We start from the raw sequence: 25,141 nt of genomic DNA, 5'->3' as shown, positions 1-25,141 counted from the left end.
ACGGTGTGTGTATATGACAATTACAGCCTTGGTATGAGAAAAAGGAAAGCCTCAGGAAAATATGATTTCCCTCATAGTAGTCTTTTTATCATTTATCATTTTGTAAATATTTCTGTTGCCCAAATGGCACCAATTTACGTGTAGAGTTAACACAGCTGTACTGTTTTACTGAGCTTTAATTAAAAATGGCTGCAATTATTGGCAGTGCTCAGCAGAGGGCGATGCTGCATCAGCTATGAACGTCATTGCTATTGCTCTCTCTCTCTCCCTTTGTTGCTTTTTTTTTTTATACATAATATGTTAGAAATTCAGCAAATGATAAGCCATCCAATCGTTTTAAACACATGTTTAAATGAAATACAATTTATAATTTAATGTAATGTTAACAACATAATGAGTAAAAATATGTATTGGAAGTAGGGCAAAAATAGCACAAGCTGTACAACTGTGCATATGACATCTTGAGGTCAATGTGACTCATTTAAACACATGCTGAAAGTGGCTCTCAGAAGGTTAAATGAGAGGTTTCCTGGTCGGACTCATTACAATGTAATTAAGATGACTGGTGGAGAAACTGAATCATGTGGAGCTCACTGGACTAATCACAGTGTAAATGACCCATTTTTACTTTTTATATTTATATTGATAGGTTCATACTCAACAATGGGAACTCTGTCATGTCCATTAAACAGTTACTTTGTAAAAACCAAGATGCAGTTGTTCAGCCTGAATGCAATCATACTGTGCTTCTGCTCATACGGTTGATATTAAGGGGTTTGTGGCTTTGTGAGGTGACTAATGGAGATTTTTGAGGCCTTGAAGCTGGTGGTTCCCCTGCCAGGTTTCCAGTGGGTTCCCTTTTTACGAGGTCTGCTCTGAATACACTTGCCATTGAGGTTAATGTCGCCGCAAATGCTAAACCACCACCCACCTAAAGGAAACAGCAGCAGTCGTGGAGAGAAAACTAATTTAGTTTGCAATTTCCAAGCACACTATTATTCAAAAGCACTGGGATTACCTCAAAAATAGGTATTTTCAACAAAGTCGCACTACTTGATGTATTAGTTTTGCACAAAAACACTCAATGAAAAGGTCTGCTTATGATCGCATGTACCTGTGTAGTCTTGAGCACAGTTTGGATCAAGGTTTCCATCGTTGTGATCTTTAGTGGAGAACCTGAAGCCAGTGTGCTCATCCAGAGCAGAGCTGGAGTCTCCGGTCTGCAGCTTCAGATGGATGGTGTAGTTGAAGGCGGCATCCTCAAGGATATAATGAAAAAGCATGAAATGCTTCTCCTTCCTCCAGTCCTCAATCTGGACGTGCAGGAGCGAGTGTCCCTGACGGGCAACAGCATAGATCTTCTTTAGCCCCAGCCAGAACTCACCTACAAAACACAGACATCTGCGACGTCCAGCTCTCTGTATTATAGTATTATAAATCACTTAATATTATGGTATTCTAATATCATAATAAACAGGTACTGTATATGGTACAACATAATTAAGAGTACTTCAGATTATTTGATTAACATTACTTTCTTTAGTATACTATAGAAATAATTTGTCAAAAAAAAAAAAAAGAAAAAAAGATTATTGGAGTACATTTTACAAGATAATATTTTAGTCTGTCTATTTTAAAATTTCACATTTAATTCAACATGTCATTTCTGAGTGTAAACTGTCTGAAAGTTAATCCTACATCCATTATTTCAGTGTAATGCTAGAATTTATTTATATTAATAAATAAATAATAAATTAATAAATACATGTATTTATATGAAAATAATTATTAAATTATGATTAAATCTATTATTATTATTTATTTATTTTTACATTTGTTTTTTTAATGTGTTATGTATTAATCTGAGAACATTTTTCTTTGCCCCTTATATTCTGTTCAACGCTGTAATGTTATGATCTTTCTGACATCATTTATAAAGGTCATTATGGTAAGACTAAATATTGGTTGGTCAACTTCTATATTTAAACTTGGTTTAAAAAGTACAGTTTTTCTTTTTAACGATTGAAATTTTTTAAATGTATTTATTTTTTTATATTATTGTTATTTATTTTTTTACGACTAGTTTCACTAGTTAAGGGTTAATGCTTGATTAGCTTATTTTCACTGACATTCAACCGCTTATTTTGAATTTTAATTTCACAAGATTGCATCATTTAAATTAAAAAAATATCATGGGATATTATTATTTTTATTATTAGAAAATATATACTTTTTAAAAAAAATAATTAATTGCAGGGAACATAGAAACGGAGTAATTTATTAACAGTGCTACCAGAATTTAAGTAAATGAAACAAGGCTGTAACCACACGCGTGACCAGTTATTATATTCTTCAGTAAGTATTCTGAAAGTTTTTATGCCAGCATGTCTCATGAGAACAGATTGGGACAAGCAAGGCAACATTATAAAAGAGGAATGCTGGTCAAATTGGACATACTGTGAAATTATGTAGTAAAAAAGTGATACTAAAAGTAGGGCGTTAAGATTCAGACTTCTCAACACCAATCACAGAGTGCTCCATTGTATTTCACTCTATAATCACAGACTGAACACATTCAGTTTATGAGCACAACATTCTTGATTTAACTCACTGCTGAAGTCCCCAAATCCATCCTCGTACTTCTCCCAGGACTGGTTGAAGTCCACAGAGCCGTCATGTCTGTGCTGGATGACAGTGAACACTCCCTCTGTGGATGACAGAGGACAATATCATAAAGACACTGTCATCTTAAAGTGTAATGAGGAAGCAAAGCACCTCTGGCTGTTTTCAGAAATCAGAGATCTAAGAAAGAAAATGCCTTATCTTTACCCTCAGTGAATTCACATTTCACAAGAAACGGTCGTGAATCGTTAGGTTTAATGGCATACAGGCCGCTGGATTTCTGTCCTCGGCTGAAGACCTCGCTGCAGTCTTTTGGAAGATCTAAAACACAACCTGACATGTGGGTCTACAATTGAACAGATGCAACAACATTTTTCAAAGCAAACCATTCCAGCATCCCATACCGCTTGAGAAGCTCCCATCAGATGTGAAGTGTGGTAGATATCCTGAGAGGCTGTTGCTTTGGTGCTTCCTGTCCAAATTTTCAGCAGTTTCCTGGATACGTGCAGAGTTGAGCTAGATAGAAATTGAAAACATAAAAATACTCAAACTCAAAATTACTCAAAAAAAAAAAAAAAAAAAAAAAGGTTTCCAAATCCAATACAGTATCTGGCTCAGGTTTCTCTTTCACTGCAGGCCCATGGGCTATTTTAATGTCTGCTGGGTGCAAAGTCCCATTACTTAACTAAGTAATACCATGCTTATCAACAAGCCAGGTGATTTCTGTCATGATAACTCTCTGAGAGTTTAGCATGGTAATATACATGGCAATGTTAATGTGTTTGGTCTTGGTGGAATAAATCTGCTACACTGCTGCTGCTGCGGCAGAGCAAGACTTGCTATTGCCAACACATCCACAACATGGTGCTGTGAGCATGTAAGAAATACTGCTGCTGCACATTTAACATATATGAAACAACCCCCATATAGCATACATGAACCACCTTGTAGCAGACCTATACAGGTGGAGCTGGGGTTTCTAAAGCATGCTGCAGCTGCTACAGCAAGCACTGGCAGAGTATTTGAATGTTGAGCAGAGAGTTAATTGACTGCTGATGAGAAAGAAACCAATCACCTGCGCCATGTGATAATGATGTCATTAGGTCAGATTGAGTTTGACCTATCGGACTGCGCCATCTAGAGTTTCATGCTAGAACTCTGTATTTACAGTTTTGGATAAGTAAAATGGTATCTTAATAATGTACTTTATTTTCCAGGCCCTTGATTTTGGTCCTTTGGTTGTTGAGCTGCTCACTCTGTTCACTCACAGCCTTCAGCAGATCAGTGATGCTCTTTTCTTGGGTCAGGATGATCTCCTAATAGACAAAAACAACAACAACAACAACATCTCAGCATCTTGTAAACCTGAGCATGGCATAGACAATTAGAGATCACATCTGCTAGAGTCCCAGATGTTTTGCCTGATGTCTTGGGGCCTTTTGTCAAATGTAATTGTGAACCTGACATATAGTTAAATGCCATTCATTACTGAAATGAGAATTCAATTTGAACTGAGGTGACAAACACATTGCAAATCAAATTTAAAAGTAGGATAAAAATGGAAATTTAAAAAGAGAAAATTAAATGAGGAAATTAAATCAAATAAGGAAGTATTATTAAAATGGAATGAATTACTATATGAATGATAAAAGGCATTGTTCAATATATTGTGTTAATATAAAGGAATTATGCATTGCACTGAGTTTTAGGGTTAAAGGAAATGCTACTGGCAAATTGATTCCAAATGCATAAATCTAATGTAAATGCCACATACTAAAATATGTATAATTTATATAAATTTCACTATATAAATTATTTTTTGGACCATGGGAAGAAAATACATTTCCTATAAGGCTCTAATTCAGTTAAATCTTTGGGAATATCTTTCATTGTTGAATATTTATGTCTTTATTGAATATTTATATTTCTTATATTACTGAACTTTTTAACCTTCCCACTTTTCAAAATTGAACTCTTTCAAACTGAGCTGCCCTATAATCAGTAGATTTTGTCAATACTATTTTTTTTTTAAATAATATTATCTGAAAGCAATGTGGTGGAAAATAAAAAGGAAAAATAAAATTAATTTGATACTGCTTACCTTAATTTAGATAAATATTTCCATCCAGATGTTATAAAAAAAATTATACAAATTCATGATATATATATTTAAAAAACATTAAATATAGTGTTGTAAATATGAATGTTTTTTTCAAAAACTTGTACTAAAGAAATTCCTCTCTCATGTCATTGTTGAATTTTAGGAATTGTTCAACTCTTCCCTGCCTCTTCAAATTCCAATTCAACATGTGGCTGATTCAGTTCAAATTCACTATCATAATTTGAAAAAGAGTCAGTAATTAAATCATCAACCCTGGAACGTGAATAAATGACCTACATATACATCTTTCTTGATTACATTTAAGAATATTCATAAAGGATTTTCTGATTCTATCATAACCTTTACTGATCTGATCTTACCTTGAGCGTGGAGATTTCAGCCACCTGCTCAGCTGAGAGCAAACTCTGGGACAGACCGCTTAACTTCTCCTCCAAACCGCCCACCTGCCTCCTCAGATGCTTCCTCTCTTTTATGATATCTTCCACTTTGGAGTTGATCTCCAGTGACAGACTCTTTATTTCCTCATTATTTGCCTTTAAGATCACGGTGGTCTTCTTCAGTTCCTCCTCCTCCTCCTTGATCTCACTGGCCAGCACAGAAAGTTGGTAGAAGGATTTGTCAAAGATATTGATCTTTTGGAAAATATCATTGATTTGATTCTTGGTATTCTGCACAAAGTCCCTCAGGCTATGGCCCAGCTGTAGGAGGCCGTTTGCCAAAAGCCGAACTTCATTCAGAGCAGCAAAGCTTAAGCGTCTCTCTGTCTGATGTTCAGGAAAGGTGGGTTCTGTAGGGAAGGAATGACATGACGCCAGAAGGAGCAACAGCATAAGCAGGTTCATGGTTGCTTCTTTAGACTAAGACTGCTATGGTCCTCACAGCTCTTTGAGTGAGAAGCCCTCAGTTTTGAACGTCTTTTATAGGCCTCCTCCCGTTAATCATTAAGCAGGGTGATGGTGACCTGAAATAGACTTTTATAAATCCCAGCGCTCAAGTAAGTAAATGCACAAATACCACAACATTTCAGCTATATCCACTGCTCACAACATCATGCAACATACAGTGTTAGGATCTGTCAAAAGGATCTGTGAAGATAATGGTCCAAAAGTACTGACCATGATAAAGAAAAAGAAATCTTCAAGTGTTTTCATTAAAATATTACAATATTGCAAATATTACATACATTAATAATATTTTTTAAATAAAATGTTTTAGTATTTATTTTAAAGTATTTTTTATAGATAGCATTAATTTATCATTCATAAATATTATTAAAGTTTTATTATTAAAGTAGACCCCATGACATTTTATAATATGAACTAAATTGATCTTATTATAGAAATGTCAAATTATTTTATATGTTAAAAGACCTTAACCTCATGAATCTTGATTTGGTTATTGTTTTTCAAATATTAATAAGTAGTTTTCCAGAACATTTATATTCATGCATTTGGCAGACAGTTTTGTCCAAAGCGACTTACACTGTAAAAAATTTACACTGTTAAAAAAAAAAAGTATATATATACACTGTATATATATAGATAGATATATATATATACAGTATATATATCAACTTAGATAATTAATGTTGTTCAGATAAAATAATAGCCTACTTTGAGTTTCTGTTGATTAAGCCAGTCACTTTGTATTAACTCAACTTGTTAGTTTTAATTAACTCTCAATTTTAAAGCAATCAGGTTACTTATTTTAAGTTAAACAAAAAGTAACGGTACTACAGGAAAGCACAGTACAGGTGGGCTCTGTGGCTTACCATTTTACATATATATATTTAGAATTCTTAATATTTTAAATAGGCCAGGATGGATCATATTTGACTTTATGTGTGACTGTTTGTGAGCTAGTATTGATTCAGGAGAATGACCTGAGGTTCCCAGATAGTTTTGTCAAGATGGAGGGAAAAGTAAAGATATTTATTTTTATTAAAAACACTGATGTACTGTTTTATTCATCTTTTTTTTTTTTGTAGAATTTTTTTAATTGCCAAAAGATAATTCACCATCTTTGCTTCGACCAATGTGACTTGAACGCAACTGATATGCAAATGACGACTTTCGCAAATACAAACTTCCCAGGAGGACTTGAACACACCATAACACTTGCACTGCATCTGAAATCAAATACTTCCCTAATATATATATTATGCAAAAAACTGTATGACAAAAGAAGTGTGTCTGAATTCAATAGTATTCAAGAAACAGTATAGGCTAAAAGTACCTAGATGACCTATAGCTTATTCCGACGAGATTCTAAGGTGCGCGAGATACTAAAATATAACTATATTTTAGTAAGTTCAAATCCAAATTTTGTACCAACTCAGTATGCACTTTTAGGCTGAGTTCAGAATAGTACACTAGCATTCTAACATTAAGTCTGAGCAATATAATACTAATGCTTGCTGTAGCAAATACCAGTAATAAAGAGCTATAAGGATTTTCTTTTCTTTTTTCTGTGAGTTGATGCAACACTATTTATTTTACCATTATTTTGCAATTCAGTTGGCAAATTGCGCTTTCAGATTATGGAGTAGTGTGCACTAGATTTGATGTGCTGTGGTTACTGTGACAAAATAACCCTCTGTTTACCAATGACAGCTACTTTGATTTTGAAAATCAGAAAAGACCAAAGTTGCCCAAGACTGTGTGTGTGTGTGTGTGTGTATGTGTGTGTTTGTGTGTGTGTGTGAGGCTACGGCTGCTAATGTCATCAGTTCTGACTTCATAGCTCTCCAGCGTCCTACTAAAACCAAAACTAACCATTAGCTAAAACTATATCACTGTCCATTGCCACATGGCAGTGAGATTATTTCATATTTTCCTGAAAGATCGTTCTGTTTCCCTCTGCCTTCTATTTCAGCAGAGACTGGGACGACGATACCTCTGAACTTTTCATCATAGTCAAAGTTTTTCAACTGGCTCAAAAGCCAGTGAGAGAGCCAAACAAAATTATTATATAAGGGCTGATTGCTTCGTACAACCATACAAACGACCTTCACAACATTTGTGAAATCAGTTCTGATGAACTCAAAGCTGAATTCCAGCAAACGTAAAACAAAAAGCTTTGGGCCATCTCCAGTTAAAGGTTAACTTGCATAAGGATGACACGGTAAAAAAAACAACAACCTGACCTCATCCCCGATTCTGTCCTACACAAGGAATGCGTGTCTGAAGAGCTGTATAAGTAGGTGAACACATTAGTGTGTGTCTCACCTATATGTTTGTTTTTTTAATATTTGGATTAAAGCTTGAATTGATAATTTCTCATGGACCAGCAATCTGTCTTTATGTTCATCCCTATAGTTTGCAGTTTGTATGGTTTGAACAAGGATTGATAAAGCTTCCTAATGTTTTTGTTACGAATGGGTTTACTGAATACACACACAGATTGTATTCAATGCACATTATTTACAGCCTTCTCTTATATCACTGATGGTTCAACTTGTTTGTACATACAAGCATGCAAAAAAGCTCTAGTGTAAATATATCTGAGAACAACATTATAGAAAAAATCTGAATTCAATTATGAAAAAAACTGAAATCACAAAATGACAGTCATTTCTACACAGACTATAATGTACTGTATGTTACTTCCAGTTTAGTGGGAATCTAAAATTGCAACCAATTACGTCTAACCCTAAGGCTTTAGCAAGTAAAATACCCATATAAGTGAAGAATTCATTGGCATAAGTAAATAAAAATCAAACGACTTGGTGCTGAAGTGGGATTTTATTTATTTAGGGCTCTACAAATGTGCATTTATTTTCCTGGAGGCAAACCCACATAACTAATCTAATAAACATTAAAGTCATAAGCAGTGAAGTGTTTTATATGCTAATATAGTTCACTCTCTCCTAGACACCATTTATAACCGATTCCATTAAAATGAGTTTGCATAATTGAGCTTCTGAAAACTGTAAAGGACCCATTTTCAGAAAACTGTGTCATTTGGGCCTAAAAATGTGAACTTATTTATTTATTTATTTTGCATTACTTTCCCACCCTTAGATTCAAAGTACCAGGGCTAAGTGCCGGGAGGGGGGGGGGGGGGGGGGGGATTTGTAATGCAAAAGGGACTTTGCATTACACACTAACCGTGTTAATCCTATGAAATAAAATAAATACTGAGAAAGACAAACAGACAAAGGCAACTGGTGACCATTAGCCAAAGTAAAGTGGACTTGCATGTTTCTTTCATCACTGATAACTGTGGAAGTCTAGTTATGCATGCTTGTTCCCATCATGCAGGACCACCTCAGATGACTGAAGTCTTTCTGTTTATATATATATATATATATATATATATATATATATATATATATATATATATTTATATAAATAAAATTAAGGCTGTACGTAAAGAGAGTACATTGTTATGACTATGTTTCTTAACACACTTTACACTTTTAAAAAGTGCACATTATAATAATGTCCATTTAAATGCTTTACTTTAAACTACTACTACTACTATTTTAAATCTTTGTATTGTAATAATTTTTTCATGCTTTATAGTACACTTATTTTTATGTGACGTGTAAAATACTTGACTATAATTTTAACTGTAGTTAAAAGTATAGTTTTATTTGATGCATTAAAGTTTTATATTAAAGTATTTAAAAATACTAAATTGCAGCTGTGTAACAATTGAGTATAACAAATGAATATTTACAGTTTACTTTAGAAGTAATTATGAAATTACATAAAAATAACTGGGTTAAAACAATCTTCTAAAACAAAATTCAACAAACTGTATTTCATATTAATTTTAACTAGAATAAAGCTACATTTTCATGCAAATGTAACATACAATTTTGTCCAAAAACATTACATTTAATTTGCACTCTTTAAAGTAGGTTATTTCCATAATATGTAATCTTTTTAAAAATAACTGTGCTTCTTTTTCACAAGCGAAGCTAAAATGGAAAAAAGAGAGAATACATTTTTCAGTATTTTGAATAGTCGTAAAAGTAGTCAGCCTTTCCTGATTTCTATGTTCAATAATCATTGCCTTGTTGATGCTGTTGCTGAAAATATGCAATAATACTATTAAAACCAGAGGAGAAAGCAGATACATAAAGAATGAATGGCATGTCCTGAGACAGCCTCAACCACTCTGTGCCCTATACTCATGAAAAGCCCTGCACTATTTCCATGATTATAATGGATGGTGAGCACTATGTTACAGTGGATTGAATTACACTTAAAGCGTGTGGGTGGCAACATGTGCTCTGAGATTCTGACGGGTTACACTAGGGTCCTCTTTCACCCAGTTTCATGCGGGGATAATTTTCTGAGTGCCCCAGACTGTACTAGTAAACTCGGGCCCCCTGCCATCACATGGATCCTGTTTTGAGAAACATCCCTCATATGCAGTTATGCACAAAGCCCCGCCCACCTCTCAGTTGTTCAGCCCGCCCTCTTACTTTGATTGGAGGAATAATGCAGATTGCCTCCCACCCAGTGGCTCTGATTGGGTGGGGGGCGGAGTCATGAAAGGCCAGAGTGCCCACAACCCGCCTCCTGTTCCACACACAATAACACTGCTTATGTTTTGCAAGAATTTTACATTGGCATTGCTTGAATGTCTTTTGTCTGCCTTCCCCTCTGAAGCCTCTCAGAAGAAGGAGAAAAGTGAAGAGGTGAACAGGCTAAACTCCAGCACAGAGAGGACACAATGGCAGACTTATGATGTTTAAGGTAAGATACAGCCCTAAAATATCAAATTTAGTGTGAATATTATACAAAAAACAACTCATGATGAGGGAAGTAATGTCAAAGAGCTTGAGCAAATCTCTAAGGATATCTTTAAACACTGGGTGCCCAGGCGTTTACTTTTTTCTACTATATTGGAATATTGCAAAAAAAGTGTTTTAGTGTAATCTTTTACTTCCATATGATGCGTCATTTGTTTATTTTGGACAAACAAATTCTCAGGAAGTCCATTTTTTGGGTGTCTCAAATGAGATTTAAAGACTTTCCTCTGATGTAATGACTGTGTCACTTAAACAATAGAGAGATGTCCTGAACTGCTTAGTTTGCGTGACAGGAGCCAATGAACAGGAGGTTTCAAATGGTGACTTTAGAATACTCTTTTTGAATGTCTCTCGGGCACCAAGTGCTCAATGTTTCACATGTGTTTGATTATACAGTGAGTCAGAACTTAATTTGCTGCACATATGTCTTCTCATGTAACTGGTGTGCGTGCACATATTGCTGTTGGCAGAGAACCAAGATTGTCGACATGGTCCAAATACTGTGGACATGGAAAAAATCCCACAGAGGAAAAGATGGAACAACACTCTAAGGATAAGAACATGTAGATGCATAGATAGATAGATAGATATAAGAACAAGCGTCTCTTTTCTCACAGTAGTCATTCTGAAAAGTCCAGTAGCAGAGATTCTCCACCACACCCTCTCTCCATAAAGTGAAAGGGTGATGGGGGTCAGAGAGCAGGAGAGCCAATATTTGGCGTTATTCCTCCAGCCAGCTCCAAACAGAGGAGAAAGAATGAGGATCTGAGCCAAGGAAACCACACCACTTACAGGGCCAAACAGGAAGAGTGAAACGTCTGTCTATTGTGTGTGTTAAAAATGTGAGCGAGTGAGAAAGTGTGCAGGACCAGCAGTCTGTTTTATGTGACAGTGAATCAGGTCTACTTGAGCTGTTAAATGTGCATGTCAAAACAAAGCTAGCATAAGACATGTTATTCAGAGATAAAAGAGAGAACAGGTTGTGTCATCTGACACATTTTAGTAATAGCACAATAAGGAGAGATAAGAAAAGACTCACAAACCACACAGTCATTTAAAATTTTGCATTGTGCAGCAATGTTTTCTTGTATATGACTGAACTCAAATTCAAATATAAGTAAAAAAAAAAAAAAAAAAAACTTCCAGTTGTAGCAGACTAGTTTGAAACTCTCTAAAATGTTTGTTCCTCTCAAGTTTCCAGTTTGGTCTTTTTTCCATCCTCCAAGCCTGACCTAAAACCTGAAATTGTCCGCTCCGTTCAGAGAACACAGTGTTTCAAATTTTGTTCTTACAGCGGTAGCAGTTTTTAAGTTGTCATGAGTTTCAGTCCAATTTGTGGTGTAAGAAAGAATGCAGTGGAGAGAAATACATTTAATGAGAGGAGGGATTTTTTTCCTTAATGCTGCAAAAAAGAAAAGAGAACAATAATCATTACTGTAAAATGGAGTGTGCTTTACTCAGTGAACACAGACGACATTGTGAAAGTGATCAAATAAATCCTAAATCTACTACAATCTCTGAATTAAGACTTCATATTAAAATTGTCTATAGAAGCAATTAACAGCACTCATAATGTTTTAGTATTTATATTACAGCTAATAGTGGTGTAAATTAATTTTCAGCATTAGGACAGAAATCTACTTTACATGTACTCAAGGGGGCTTAAACATCAAATTCGGTGCCATTACACTGCATGTGTCACTTTCAGGTAGCTAGTTCTAAACATGAGTGTAAAACGGAGTGTAGAAGACAGTTTAAAGCCAACTTAGTATCCCTCACAATAAACGTGAGATATAGCTTATGTAGCTGTTAATATTTGTTCACATACTTGTGTAGAGTACATTTCAGGCCTTACTATGTCAGAATATGCGAGAAGTTGTCATGTCAGTCTATATATGTCTGTGAGTAAATGTGCATTTACTTGTTTATGTTAAACATGTTCCCTACCAACACTGTTTAGGTGTACCTACACAACAGTGGTGTCCTATCCTGCTCCTGGAGGGACGCTTTCCTGCAGAGTTTACCTCCAAACCACCAGTTTAGGTGTATTTAATTAGGGCTAGAGCTAAACTCTACTAGAAGTTGGATTAAATGCCCTCTTGTTCAGTGGATATTTATGAACCTTCAGGATTCAGGAAACATTTGTCAGGATATTTTTCGAACAAGAATCCTGCAGCCCCATTTTCCTATAAGCATAAGATTATATCAGCAATGCATTTTTTGTCTGACATGGCTCATATATCTCAATTGTTATATCAGTACTTTAAGATCAGCCTACCTTAGCATAGCCAGGTTCTGAGGTATGTCATAGTCAAAAAAGGTCAGCCCCCATTTGTTTGTTTGTCTGGCTGATCTCTATTGATAGAGTAGAACGGTGGAACAGACAGGTATGAAAGAAGGGCTGCTGCAATTTTTGATAAGATGGATTTTTCCAACCAGTGTGAGCGATGCCAAGGTGTGCATCTGTGGTTGTCTGTGTGTATGCGAGTCAGTGGAAGTGTTTGGTCTCAGCTATTTGTGTGTTTACTGCATAGCTCACATTGTTTGGGCTGCGGCTGCTTCTGTGGTGCCTTGAAAGTGCTGCGTGGTCAAAGAGAAAGAGAGAGAGAGATGGGGAGGGATACAGAGACAGAGAAGAAAGAGTCTGGCTCTGTAAATCTGCAAAATACTCATGCACAAACTACTTTGATCTCAACTTGTGTTCACAGCATTCAGAAGTGTTTGATTCTGTTTCACTTAACTCTAAACAGCAACGTCTTTTTGTCCTCAGATGGCAGGAGACAAACTAAAAACCACATGAAGCTGAAAACAGACGTATGCAAAGAACAATGGAAACCAAAAAAGGTATGAATCACACAGTTTTGGTGATTCATACTGCAGTTCCAGTGGTCTAAATACATTTGGACTGTTTTGCATATTGTGCATCACTTCTGCAACTCACCCTTGTGTGTTTATTTTAGAGAATGGCATCTCTCCAAAAGAGAATGGGAGCCAAAGAAGACCACCCTCCTATTCTGTAGAGACGCCCTATGGATTCCATCTGGACCTGGACTTTCTCAAGTATGTCGATGACATTGAGAAGGGTAACACCATTAGGAGGGTGCCAATGCAGAGAAGGCAAAGAGGACAAAATAATGGCATCCTGTCACGTAACTTAAGCCTTCCGGGTTATGGATGCAGAGCAACAGAGTGGAACTCAGTCAGCACTTTATGGCCCAAAACCAAACTAGGAGACTCTCAACAACATTTTGAGTTTCGATCTAGTGACAGTGTGTCTACTGGCTTTGTCAGGAGGGGAGAACCCATCTACAAGTCCTTCACATCTGCAGAGATGGAAGCTTTTGATGAGCAGCCCTTAGGATGTTACGTCAGGCCAAATCTCTTGAGAGCCTCCAGTTTACCCTTGACTGTTTTACTGAGAAAGCGCTCCGAGTCAACCGAGGACCCAACCAGCCCCATCAGCCCCAAGGAATATCTAATGCAAGAAAACGGCTCCTCTGAAGATGTATTCCACGTTTCTGACAGCAGGATAGGTAGAGCAAACGGGACCCTCCAGCGGCTCACTGCAGCTCTTGAACGAGTTGGGGAATTGGAAGAGGAGATCAGAGTCATTCCTGAGCTCAAGGCGCAGATATGTATTTTGCAGGAGGAGCAAGAGAGACTTTTACTCCAATTACATTCCCAAAACAAAACCATCGGGCCACTGGATGTTCTTACTGCTCCTCTACACATAAATAACTGGGACACTCCTTCATTTGCCAGAGAAAATCAAGACAAAGAGAGTGATGACTGGATGAATCGAGAATATGACCGGCTAGAGGAAAATGTCAAGGCTTCTTCTGAGCAAGTTGATGCAGTTGCAATGACTTCAGCTACTGAAAGAATCCTTCCAGAGTTTGAAAGGCGTAAGACGGTCTCACGAGAAAGAGATCTCTTGGATAATGGAGACAAAACTATGTCTCTTACTGAAACTCTCCAGAGGAAAGTTGTTTTTCTGGAACAGAAACTTCATGAACTGGAGGTAGAACTGGACAAGACCAGAGCTTTGCTGAAGCAGCAAGTAGAGGAGAGTCTTCTCAAGGATGATAAGATCAAGCAGCTGACCGTACAGCTTGAAATGGGGCGCACACTGACCAAGGTGATTTCATCTGAGAGCTCCTTAATAAGTACACAAAGTCTTGAACCTGTGGTAGAACTGCAGAAAAGTGGGCAAAAGATGCCAACAGAGGAGGGAACCGCCCCTCAAGTTCTGGATCAACCTCCAGTATCACATGCAGACATGGAGCACCATGTGAAAAGATTACAAGAGCTCCTTCAGGAGCAGTGGGAATGCCTTTGCAAAGATGACTCATCAGGGAAAATGTCTTCAGATCACTTGCCTCCACGTGTCTGCACTATTCAAGAGCAGTTAGCTACTTTAGTCACCCTTCTTACCCTCTATGTGTTTCCTACTGGTGATGCTTCACAACCAGGTATGACTCAGCACGCAATTGCACCTTTTGGGGTACAAAAGCTTATCACTGGGGTACCCTCAAAGGGTACTAATATGCACCCTTTATTGCAGGGGTCTCCAACCCTGCTAATGGAGAGCTACTGTCCTGCAAATTTCAGCAATCAAATCAAATTTCCAATCAAACACACTTGATCCAGCTAATCAAGGTTTTCAGGGCTACTATATAATTACAGACAGGTATGTTGGAGCAGGGTTGGAACTGAAGTCTGCAGTACGTTAGCGCTCCAGAAGCAAGGTTGGACAACCCTCCCTGCTTTAGGGGTTGTTTAACTAAAATGTACATTTTTTGAGGGTACTGTCCAAGTGACAAACTGTTCTACAAGTGCCATTTCTTCTACTGACATTGTATGATGTAAATGTGTATTATGGTCTTTTGTGGCTTTTCTGTGAATTGCAAGACAATAAAATGATGGAAATTATTCCTGAAATAGGAGAGAACCCCAAGACAGAACATCTGAAGACAATCAGCATAAGAGACAGGTAAAAATCATCACTATGGCAATTTTTATATTAAACAGTACTAATGGTCTTGGAATAGAAAGTTTATTTTTTGTATAGTCATACTCAATGACTTCAGAGTAATTCACTAAAACGGTGACTAAATACTAATACTCTTTGACCTTCAACATTCTGAAGTGGGAGCGTGGAGACAGAGGGAATAAGTAATGCTATCAAGCTACAAGAGCATGCAGAAGTGGATGTTGGCCTCAAGAAGAATACGACTAAAGAAGAATACAAATTCTGGACCACATGGACAACAGATTCCAGCGTACAAACACACAAAAGTAAACATACAGAATTCAGTCAAAAAGAAGATGCCATAGATGTAGAGACCACAAAACAAGAATATCTGCACAAGCAAACAAGTCAGGCAAGAGCTCTAGAGGATCAAACAGAGGAAGAGAGGAAGGATTGCATTTCTTTGAGCATGGACTCAGATCAGAACTCCCAGGCAATGAAGCCAAACAGGTGAGACGATTTCATCTTTAGGTTTCTCCTAAACTTCTTTTTCTTATTATTTCTTTTACATTTTAAACTCCAATGGAAACCACCTGTTTTTTTTCCCCCAGGGAAGCTGTTGATAAACATTTCATAGAGGCATGTCATTTCCTGAGAGACCACATGGATAAAGTGTCAGAACCTAATGATGAAATGGTAATACTCAACTTAAGTAGTTTTTATGCAATACTCCCTTCTTGCCTGTTTTAGGCAATGGTGTGTACTAGTTTGAAGCTAGTAACCAAAATGTTGCTGGTCCAATCCCTGCAGGGAATAAGACATGAACCATCACCAATGAACCCTTGAGCAAGACACATTGGACTAGCGCAAACCTTAGTAAATTATGTTACATGATTAATTTAAATACTCTCCTCCCTATAAATTTTACCTCTGAAAAAGAAACTCCTACAAATGCATATGCAACAAGGTCAGTAGTAAAAAATAACTCTGTCCATGCCTTTTTGTTGCTAATTTTTCAGTACCATTAGTAAATCTTGACAGCATGTTTTAAGGCAAAAAGAGGGTTTGCGCTGGTGCTAAAGCTTTGAGTAAATCTGGCCCTTAATCTTGGGTACCTCCAGGCAGATTGTCATTGTAGTAAGTGTACTATTAGTTGTTGTACTTTGGAGACAAGCACATGCCAAATTAATATTTACTTCCTGTGTCAAGTCTGACTCTGCCAGATAATGAGTTACCACAGTACTATGCAGAGGAAAATAATTATATTGTTTTCTGTAGAGTGGTAACGTCACTATTGGTATCCTTTGCTGATTTGCAGAGCCAGGCTCTCACTGTGGTGTTCCAGCAGTGGTTTCTCATCTCTGCTGAGGAGGGAGCATGTGCTGACACTGTTGCTGTGTATCTAAACGAGGTTAACTCACAAACACCTACAGTCCTTCAGTTCCTGGTCAACATGGCGGATGATAATGGGAACACTGCCTTGCATTATAGTGTGTCGCATTGTAACTTCAGCATCGTTAAGCTCCTTTTAGACACAGGTCAGTGATAACATACTTTGTTTCATTTTTTCTTTTTTTTAACTGCTCGAAAAGAAATGTTTCAAAACAGGTCTTTAATTATGCTGTGGGAAATTACATTATAAAGCCTTTGATTTCTTTGAGGCTAATGAAAGCAAAACACATACATCAATGGGAAAAGTAACATTCACATTTCTCGCTGTGATTGCAATCTATAACTATTCCAAAACCTAGGTGAAGTGGCGTTCTACATAGACAGCATTTTATCCCTTCATTTAAAGGGTTAGTTCACCCAAAAATTAAAATGATGTCATTAATTACTCACCCTCATTTCGTTCTAAACCCGCAAGACCTTCGTTCATCTTCGGAGCACAAATTAAAATATTTTTGATGAAATCCGAGAGCCTTTCTGACCCTTCAAAGACAGCAATGGAACTGACGCGTTCAAGGCCCAGAAAGGTAGTAAGCTTCTTGGGAGTAGCATGTGTTCTGTGGTGCACATGTTGCTGCCTGAATAGAGTGTTCCAAATCTGTCACTTGTGGAGTTCCATTTAATTTTGGATGCTGCCTTAGAAGGTGGTAGACAGGATGGCGGCTCACTAGGGCTTGAAAAATAGCTATTTTGTCTAAACACAGGTTTCTTTGAACATTGACCTTAAGTTTGCTCTGCTTCAGGTTAAATTTGTAGCATCTTTTACATTTTGAGTGATTAAAAAAAAAAAAAAAGTGCTTGCTTTCCCTTAACCTTAGGTGTATGTAACGTGGACCTGAGAAACAAGTCTGGCTACACTGCTATCATGCTGGCCTCCTTGACGGCTGTAGAATCACCAGGAGACATGAAAGTGATCCAGCAGCTGATGGAGCTTGGTGACATCAACGCCTGTGTTGGACAGGTGATGGGAGGCATAAGCCAATTGGCTCAGTGTACACTTTATATCAAAATGATTTGTTTGAAATGGTCCACTGATTTGCATAAGACCTGGCATGTTCTGTAATGTTTCAGAAGATGGATGTGTTTCTGTTCTAAATAAATGTGTCTTTAGGTGGGACAAACGGCTCTTCACTTGGCAGTGAGACATGGACGTGTTCCAATGGTGCGTCTCCTGCTAGAACAGGGAGCGGGTCCTGATGTCCAGGATCATGCAGGAACCACTCCACTGATCAGCGCTTGTGATCGGGGACACATCAGTATTGTGCGAATTTTGTTAGACGAAGCGAACTGCGATGTCAATTTAAAAGACAAGGTAATTTCTTGTGCATGTTTGTCCAAACCTTAATAGAAAACAAAAATACCTAACCACATGTTCATCCAACAATATAAAGGATAATATTACAACTCCAATAACACGTACACAAGATTTCAGTAGAGTTTAAAAGCAGAAATGAGCTTTTTGTTGAAAAGTTAAAAAGAAATGTGCAAAATTTGGCCATGATTGAATGGGACTAAGGGAACAAATCAATAAAATGTGCCCACGATTTAAGAAGGTGTGAGAACAAATTGGTAATTCGTGGCCACAATATCTTTTTTTTTTTTTTTTTTAATGGCAACTGTGGGACTCAGTAGAAAAAAATAAATTCTGTGTAGGCAACATCCAATCAAAAAGTACAAAGATTTGAATAATTCTATGCAATAACTTAATTTATGGCTAAAATAAAATGGTTAAGAAAAATTACTATCCTTTTTTTATAATAGACGCTTATTATTTTTATTCTCAGATTTTATATAATGTTTTAATGTATTTTCTATATTTTACATAATATTTTCGCAAACATTAGATCTTTACATTGTCAAATTACTTTTGAATTCAATTATAGAATGTAAATAAGGCTGCTTCCATATTTTTAAACTGCACATGAATGCATAACAGTATTTTGTAATAGAAGTGAGCTACAGGGTAATTACTAATACATGCACTGTAACAAAAAGCTTAATTTGCCTCTCATTAGAATTTCTGTTGAAAAAACAATGAAACTTTATGGGAGGAAGACAACAGCTCTCTAGACTGGAGTAAGTTCAGCGTGGGTTGAAGGGCAACAGTGAGCCGTTTCTGTTGACAGTTGACCTGTAAAAAAGTGCCACCTACTGGACACAATCCTGTCTGAACTCTGGAAATGGTCAGTTCATGTTAACATGATGTCAGCCTCACACTCTTCACACAAACAACAACAGGAACTGACAGCCTCCAGTTTACAAATAACGCTCACACACTCATCACTTTCTGTGTTTGAGAAATCCTTGCTTGGCAGCTGAAATAATCCCACACAGACGTGCTTTTATCACCTCTATGTGAGAGAATGAGAAAGAATAAGAAAGCGAGAGAATGTGGATGCATGTAAGACAAATTGAAAGCTGTCAAGTCTACTCCCCAACAGCTGAAACTAGAGCGTTAGTCAGGCCACATCTGCATCACATTACAACTGAAGAGCTGCTCTGAGAACTAATAAATCCTTTGAAACACAGAGCAGGTGCTGTAAAGACTTCCTGTTTAATGTCCACCTGTTCGATTCATATATACACATTACCTTTCAAAAATCTGGGATCAGTACAATTGTTTTAATGTTTTTAATGAAGACTCTTATGCTCATCAAGGCTGCATTTATTTAACAAACAATAACAACAACAAAAAACTAATACTGTGAAATATTATTTCAATTTTAAATAACCATTTTCTGAGTTAATATACTTTAAAATGTAATTTATTCCTATGATGGAAAGCTGAATTTTCAGCACCATTACTCAAGTCTTCAGTGTCACATGATCCTTCAGAAATCATTCTAATATACTGATTTACTGTTCAAGAAACATTTCTTATCAATGTTGACAACAGTTGTGCTGCTTTTTGAAACATTGATAAAAAAAATAAATAAAAAAAATTCAGGATTCTTTGATAAATACAGAGTTCAAATAGAACTGAAATAAAATAGAATGTATTGTTATATTATAAAATATTAGAAATTGTAATTTGTTGCATTTTCAAGGTCATCACAATAGGTGTTTGAACTAAAAGAGATTTGATAAATTTTCTAAATCTATATATATATATATATATATTATTATTATTTTTTACTCCTTTTGAAAACAGTTGTGCTGCTTAATATTTTTGTGGTAATTATGACTCATAGAAAGTTCAAAGGAAGAGAATTCATTTGCAATATTTTTTTTTGCAACAATGTAAAGAAAAAATCTTTGCTGTCACTTTTGATCAATTTAATGCATCCTTGCTAAACAAAAGTTTACATTAAAGAAAAAAGATCTTAATGATCCAAAAATTTTAACAGTAATGTGTATATGTTATTATTTTTTTGTTTGTGCATATATACAGTAGTACATATATCATAGTATTTATTATGCATTTACAATGAATAAGATATTTCGATGTAAAATCTAAATCTAAATGTTCACACTTTGTTAGTCACCTAGCAAAATATCTGCCTATCCAATTTGCTTTCAAAATTGAAATTGGCGCAGATAAGAATTGAAAATGTCATATGAAGAAGAAAAAACTGAACCATATTTAGTAACACTGATGCAAATGTAGTTCCTGACTAACCTTGTAGCAGATAAAGACAGAGTATATCCACATGCTGTTTAGATCTTTGTAGATGTCATGTTGTGTATCATATTCATCCATCTCTGTTTTGTCTCTAGGGCGGTCGCAGTGCATTATCTCTGGCAACACAAGGCTCTCATACAGAGATAGCAGACCTCCTGAAAGCCCACACAGAAAGCAAGAGCACAGACAAATGCAAGGTCTCTTAGAACAGAGCTTGGACATCTCAGCAAATTTCAATAGTCATTCATGTACAGTTACTACTAAGAAGATCAACAATAAAATATCAATATTATAATTTAATAGTCAAGAAGACAGTAATTTTCTAATGTAAAGCTTGTTAATGTAAATATAACTGATAATAACAGCTTACTGTGCATCTTTCCTATAAATCCAACTCGGATCAGAAAAAAAATAACATTTTGTAACCAACCCAATTTCATTCTGAGTCATCTTATGTCAATAAATTAAACTATTCTGTAAAACTAGTCCAAATCCTTTGGGTGGTTGACTGTGTATTTTACGATGAATACAATCTGCATATCCACCGAATGCCACACAAATATTCTGACATCTTCAAAGGAGCATGATTTGCTTATCTAGAGGATTCATTTCAGTACGGTAAATCATCTGAAGAGAATCCCTTACCATGGACATCTAAATATACATAAAGTCACTTTGGAAAAGGTAAACATACTAGTGGGTAAAAGCTGTTAATATAAAGTGTTATAAACAACCCAGGGCAGACTTGTAGCCTGATATATATTTTGTGCTACCGTGGCATTATTAAAAAAATTTTTTTTTTTTACTGCAATCCAGCCAAACAGTGTCCTAGAATGGACGCCTCAACACCATATATCTTGTTTGACAAAGAATAGTCTCTTAAATTAAACATAGAATTGAAGGAATGTAAAGATGTTACAGGCAGAGTTTTAAAGAAAGCTTCTATCCCGAATAGTCCCAACAAATAAGTCACACTTGCAGGTAAATATGTCTATATGTGATCTGCATCAAACAGGATCTATTATGCCCCTTTTTCCAAGATGTACTGTAATACAAATCTCAGGTCCCCAGAATGTGTCTGTGAAGTTTCAACTCAAAATACCCCACATATAATTTATTACACCATGCTGAAAAATACCTTTTTTGAGTGGAAGCCAATCGTGCTGTCTTCTTGCATGTATCTTTAAATGCAAATGTTGGCACCCTGGCACCCTTGTCTACCTCTGTCTCCAGGCCCTCTTCTGCTGCACGGGCCTCCTCCAGATCCGCTTCCTTTCCATCTCCCTCCTGAATTTTGGGGTTTTCTGGTGGAGCCCCTTAAGGCTAGTTCACACTACAGGATTTTAAGCCCGATTTAAGCCCGATTTGCAAATTAACGAGCTCGCCGACAGGTCGGGCTGTAATCGGGGGAAAATCTGCGGGTGATCGGCGCTTTGCGATCTTTATGTGTGAACTACACAACGATGCATCAAAGACGCGTCGCCCCCAAAGAAATATCTAGCATGCCAAATATCTGGACCGGTAGGCTGACTCAACATCACGTGGTGTCAGGTGTCGTGACCAGATACAGCCAATGAAAGAGCAAGGCATGGGTTGAGGTCACCGGAAGAAAAACAGCAGCAACTTCGCTTAAAGAAAAGGCTTATATTTTTGCACATAAGCGTCTTTAGCAGGCTTTTGGCTGCTATATTTTTTATTAACCACCAATAGTTACTGTTGCCATGACCGACAAACACTCACACTACACTCCTGTTCTCACACAGTGAAAAACACATCGCAGGTCTCAGGACTCTCAGCTTTTAAATCGAGTCATTTTTAAAGAAATTCAAACAATAAATACCTTTTTGTGGCTCTTCAATGTGTCGTGACAGATCACTGTATTGCCTCAGTTCAAACACGTGAACCGATCGTCTTTTCATATTTACTTAATGCACGAAATGAACATGAATAAACATCAGAAAGTGTTTAATTTCAACCGCGGAACACATCATTTTAAGTCCACCGAAGTGAATCTGCTCCTGTCTGATTTGTGGTTAAGGCTAGAAGGGATACAGCTGCGGCTACTGGGCATGCGCATTTACATATTTTCCGAGCCCACAATATAACGTGAAACCTATGAAAATGGTTTTAAAAAGCACATAGCGCCATAGTTTCATCACTTAGCGAGTGTCGCAGTGACGGTCTTTTTGCAGTAAAGGACCTGTCATAGTTTAATGAGTGGAAGATGACATGAAGCTCGCGGTTAACCTGCATTGAAAACAGATGAGGGTGCATGTTCATACACAGCTCCCGATCGGGGCGAAGTTCACGGGATTTTGTCCACAGAATGATAAGAGCACACTTTTTAACATATTATTTTATTATTTAACACTCAGCATTTAATTTTAGGGCTGCAAGCTATGCATACAGTGCATGACCAGATTTTCTGGTAAGAAAAACAAGCACTTTTAAATACCTCAGCTTATTGCCGTTACCGTGGCAGCCAACAACAGCACAGCTTAACCCTCAGCACATATTTATATTTAGTTATATTGAAAAAGTTTCAATTCAGTCGATCTTTTTCACCCCGTTTTAACATATTTCTGTATCAACATATTTTCTCTCAATCAAGCTCTGCGAACGGTCAATTCTCGCGTGTTTTCATGACAAAACGTGGTTTAGGGACCGAATCGAGTAGTTGGGTGACAGAGTTGTTGTCGGCTTGTGTAGTGTGTAACCCCTGGCTGCGGATAATTTACATAGAGTCATGTAGTGTGAACGCCACAACGACTAAAAGACAGACAATCAAGTCATGTAGTCTGAACAGCACAACGATCTGCCGACGTGTAAAGTCGTGTAGTGTGAACTTGGCTTTAGAGGGGTAATGTCACAGTGTTTAGTTGTTGTGTCCTAGACTGTGCACTTGATGGCACTCTCCACTTCCACGGTTACATGCTATGAACTCAATTTCCCATAGTCTTTTGCTAAGTCTTCTCTGTACTGAGAAGTGCTGAAATCGTGTGGTCTCGTACTGTATCGCGTATCTTGTCAGTGTGTGCACTTGCTTGGCCATTTTTAGTTGATAAACAGGAAAGTGGGTCCAGCTGAATTGAAATGGTAATTTGTTGGATTGGTATAAAAAAGGTTATTATACCGCGGCAGCGGTCGCGGCAGTCGTCGTGTGAAGCCCTCTTAGTGTGAAGACCGAAGAGTGTAAAGACCATCGACTCTACCGTGCGACTCCACCAAGGGATAGAAGTATCGCTTTTTATTTTAGATTATTCATTTATATATTTATTATTGAAATGTTGTTATGTGTCAATTTTATTTAATTTCTTTATTTTCTTAAATATGTAGGTATATAGTATTTATAGAGTTGTAACTTTTAGTTTTAGTTACTTTTTCTTATTTGTAAGTCGCTTTGGACAAAAGCGTCTGCTAAATGACAAAAGTAAAAAGTAAGTACTAATTATCAGCTGTCGGTCATTTACTCATTAGCTCATCACTATTTATACCATGCTCACTTTGTCTTTTGTTGCTGCAGTATTGGACCTGTTACTTTGTGTTTCTGTTACCCTGTCCTTGGATTACTTTTTTCCTGTTTTTGCCAGTTGCTTTGTTTTGGATTATTGTATGATAACGCTGTTAAAACTGCACTTGGATCTATTTTGTTCTCCTGGAGTCATTCCGTGACTGGAAACATGCTCACAGTTCACATATTTCTTTCTCTGAAAAACAATCCTACAGCCAGTTCATTTACTTTGAAATGTGTGTTCGGTGTCAGAATGTCAGTTTTTTTTTTTTTTTTTTTTTACCCAATTTACCTAATGGTATTTCAACCCCCAGGGTTTCCACTTGAAGGAAACGCATCGTATTACAGCCATGGAAGCTGCAATCAAACTAGGTCAGATATCGCAGATTCTACCTGGCCTACAAAGGCCTTGGCATCCATCTAAAAAGCTCTATAATAAGAGGCAGATTAAATCGAGGATAAATCAGTTCAACAATTTACAGAGTAACACTTGTTGCCTTCCATTGTCATTCTATTGATCATTCCTCTTGCATGACATTTCCTCAATTTGGCAACTCGCGTGAGCGTAGAGTCTGAGGAGGAGGGGGTGAGAGAAACACTATTTTGAATTTCACTAGCTGTCAATATTACATATTGCACCTTTACAGCCATATCAGTTTAAATTTCTGATATACTGTTACATCTGAAGCCAAAGCAAGAAAGCCAGCTGTGACATGGCACATGTCGCGTGAGTACTAGGTTCTATTTTGCATCTTATTGCACTTACACTGTAAAGTACACAAAAGTATTAGTCAAAAACACAGAAATTTCACATAAACACAGTCGGTTATGTCTGTGAACCAAAAAGCTGGGAAAGAATTTGCATGTGGATATTTGATCTGTGTAATGTGTGTAAAGCAACATAATGCTGTTAATATTAAAAAACAAACAAAACAAAAAAACAGAAAATCGCTCCCTGCTCTTGAATGAATAACTTTAGTAGTAGCTTTATAAGAATTCATTTCTTACTTGAATGCTGATTTTAAATGCTCTAGCCAGGAGATAAACATGGCGAACAGTGTACAACTCTCTCAGGG

The 25,141-nt window shown here is 36.8% G+C and overlaps 2 protein-coding genes across 3 annotated transcripts; one reads left to right on the top strand and one right to left on the bottom strand.

The window, feature by feature from the left end:
• Positions 1-633: 633 nt before the first annotated feature.
• Positions 634-5,620, bottom strand: LOC306846146 (angiopoietin-related protein 3-like). Of its 2 annotated transcripts, none has more exons than XM_079379279.1 (7): positions 5,104-5,620; positions 3,828-3,938; positions 3,027-3,138; positions 2,830-2,943; positions 2,612-2,707; positions 1,115-1,384; positions 634-931 (listed from the first exon to the last, which is right to left on the bottom strand). In XM_079379279.1, the coding sequence occupies exons 1-7, from the start codon at positions 5,584-5,586 to the stop codon at positions 768-770; spliced, it is 1,350 nt and encodes a 449-aa protein (XP_079235405.1). In that variant the 5' UTR covers positions 5,587-5,620; the 3' UTR covers positions 634-767. The 2 variants fall into 2 exon arrangements, with proteins under 2 accessions (XP_079235405.1, XP_079235406.1); XM_079379280.1 differs by having other exon boundaries at positions 3,891-3,938.
• Positions 5,621-10,296: 4,676 nt separating this feature from the next.
• LOC306845627 (KN motif and ankyrin repeat domain-containing protein 4-like) lies at positions 10,297-21,049 on the top strand. Its single transcript, XM_079378532.1, has 10 exons — positions 10,297-10,455; positions 13,282-13,355; positions 13,472-14,983; positions 15,456-15,504; positions 15,661-15,993; positions 16,095-16,179; positions 16,802-17,021; positions 17,751-17,893; positions 18,044-18,244; positions 20,650-21,049. The coding sequence occupies exons 2-10, from the start codon at positions 13,328-13,330 to the stop codon at positions 20,758-20,760; spliced, it is 2,682 nt and encodes an 893-aa protein (XP_079234658.1). The 5' UTR covers positions 10,297-10,455; positions 13,282-13,327; the 3' UTR covers positions 20,761-21,049.
• Positions 21,050-25,141: the final 4,092 nt, after the last annotated feature.

Source organism: Barbus barbus, assembly GCF_936440315.1.
Source record: "Barbus barbus genome assembly, chromosome: 26".
Classification (NCBI taxonomy): domain Eukaryota; kingdom Metazoa; phylum Chordata; class Actinopteri; order Cypriniformes; family Cyprinidae; genus Barbus; species Barbus barbus.
This window is presented reverse-complemented; position numbering and strand designations above follow the sequence as displayed.

Bases quoted from the DNA above. Each gene is read 5' to 3' on its own strand.
- LOC306846146 (XM_079379279.1), bottom strand. From the start codon at position 5,586: ATGAACCTGCTTATGCTGTTGCTCCTTCTGGCGTCATGTCATTCCTTC. The intron at 3,939-5,103 runs GTAAGATCAGAT...TTTGTCTATTAG, and splicing joins CTGAAATCTCCACGCTCAAG to GAGATCATCCTGACCCAAGA. The intron at 932-1,114 runs GTACATGCGATC...TGTTTCCTTTAG, and splicing joins CTGTGCTCAAGACTACACAG to GTGGGTGGTGGTTTAGCATT.
- LOC306845627 (XM_079378532.1), top strand. From the start codon at position 13,328: ATGCAAAGAACAATGGAAACCAAAAAAG. The intron at 17,894-18,043 runs GTGATGGGAGGC...ATGTGTCTTTAG, and splicing joins TCAACGCCTGTGTTGGACAG to GTGGGACAAACGGCTCTTCA. The intron at 18,245-20,649 runs GTAATTTCTTGT...TTTTGTCTCTAG, and splicing joins ATGTCAATTTAAAAGACAAG to GGCGGTCGCAGTGCATTATC.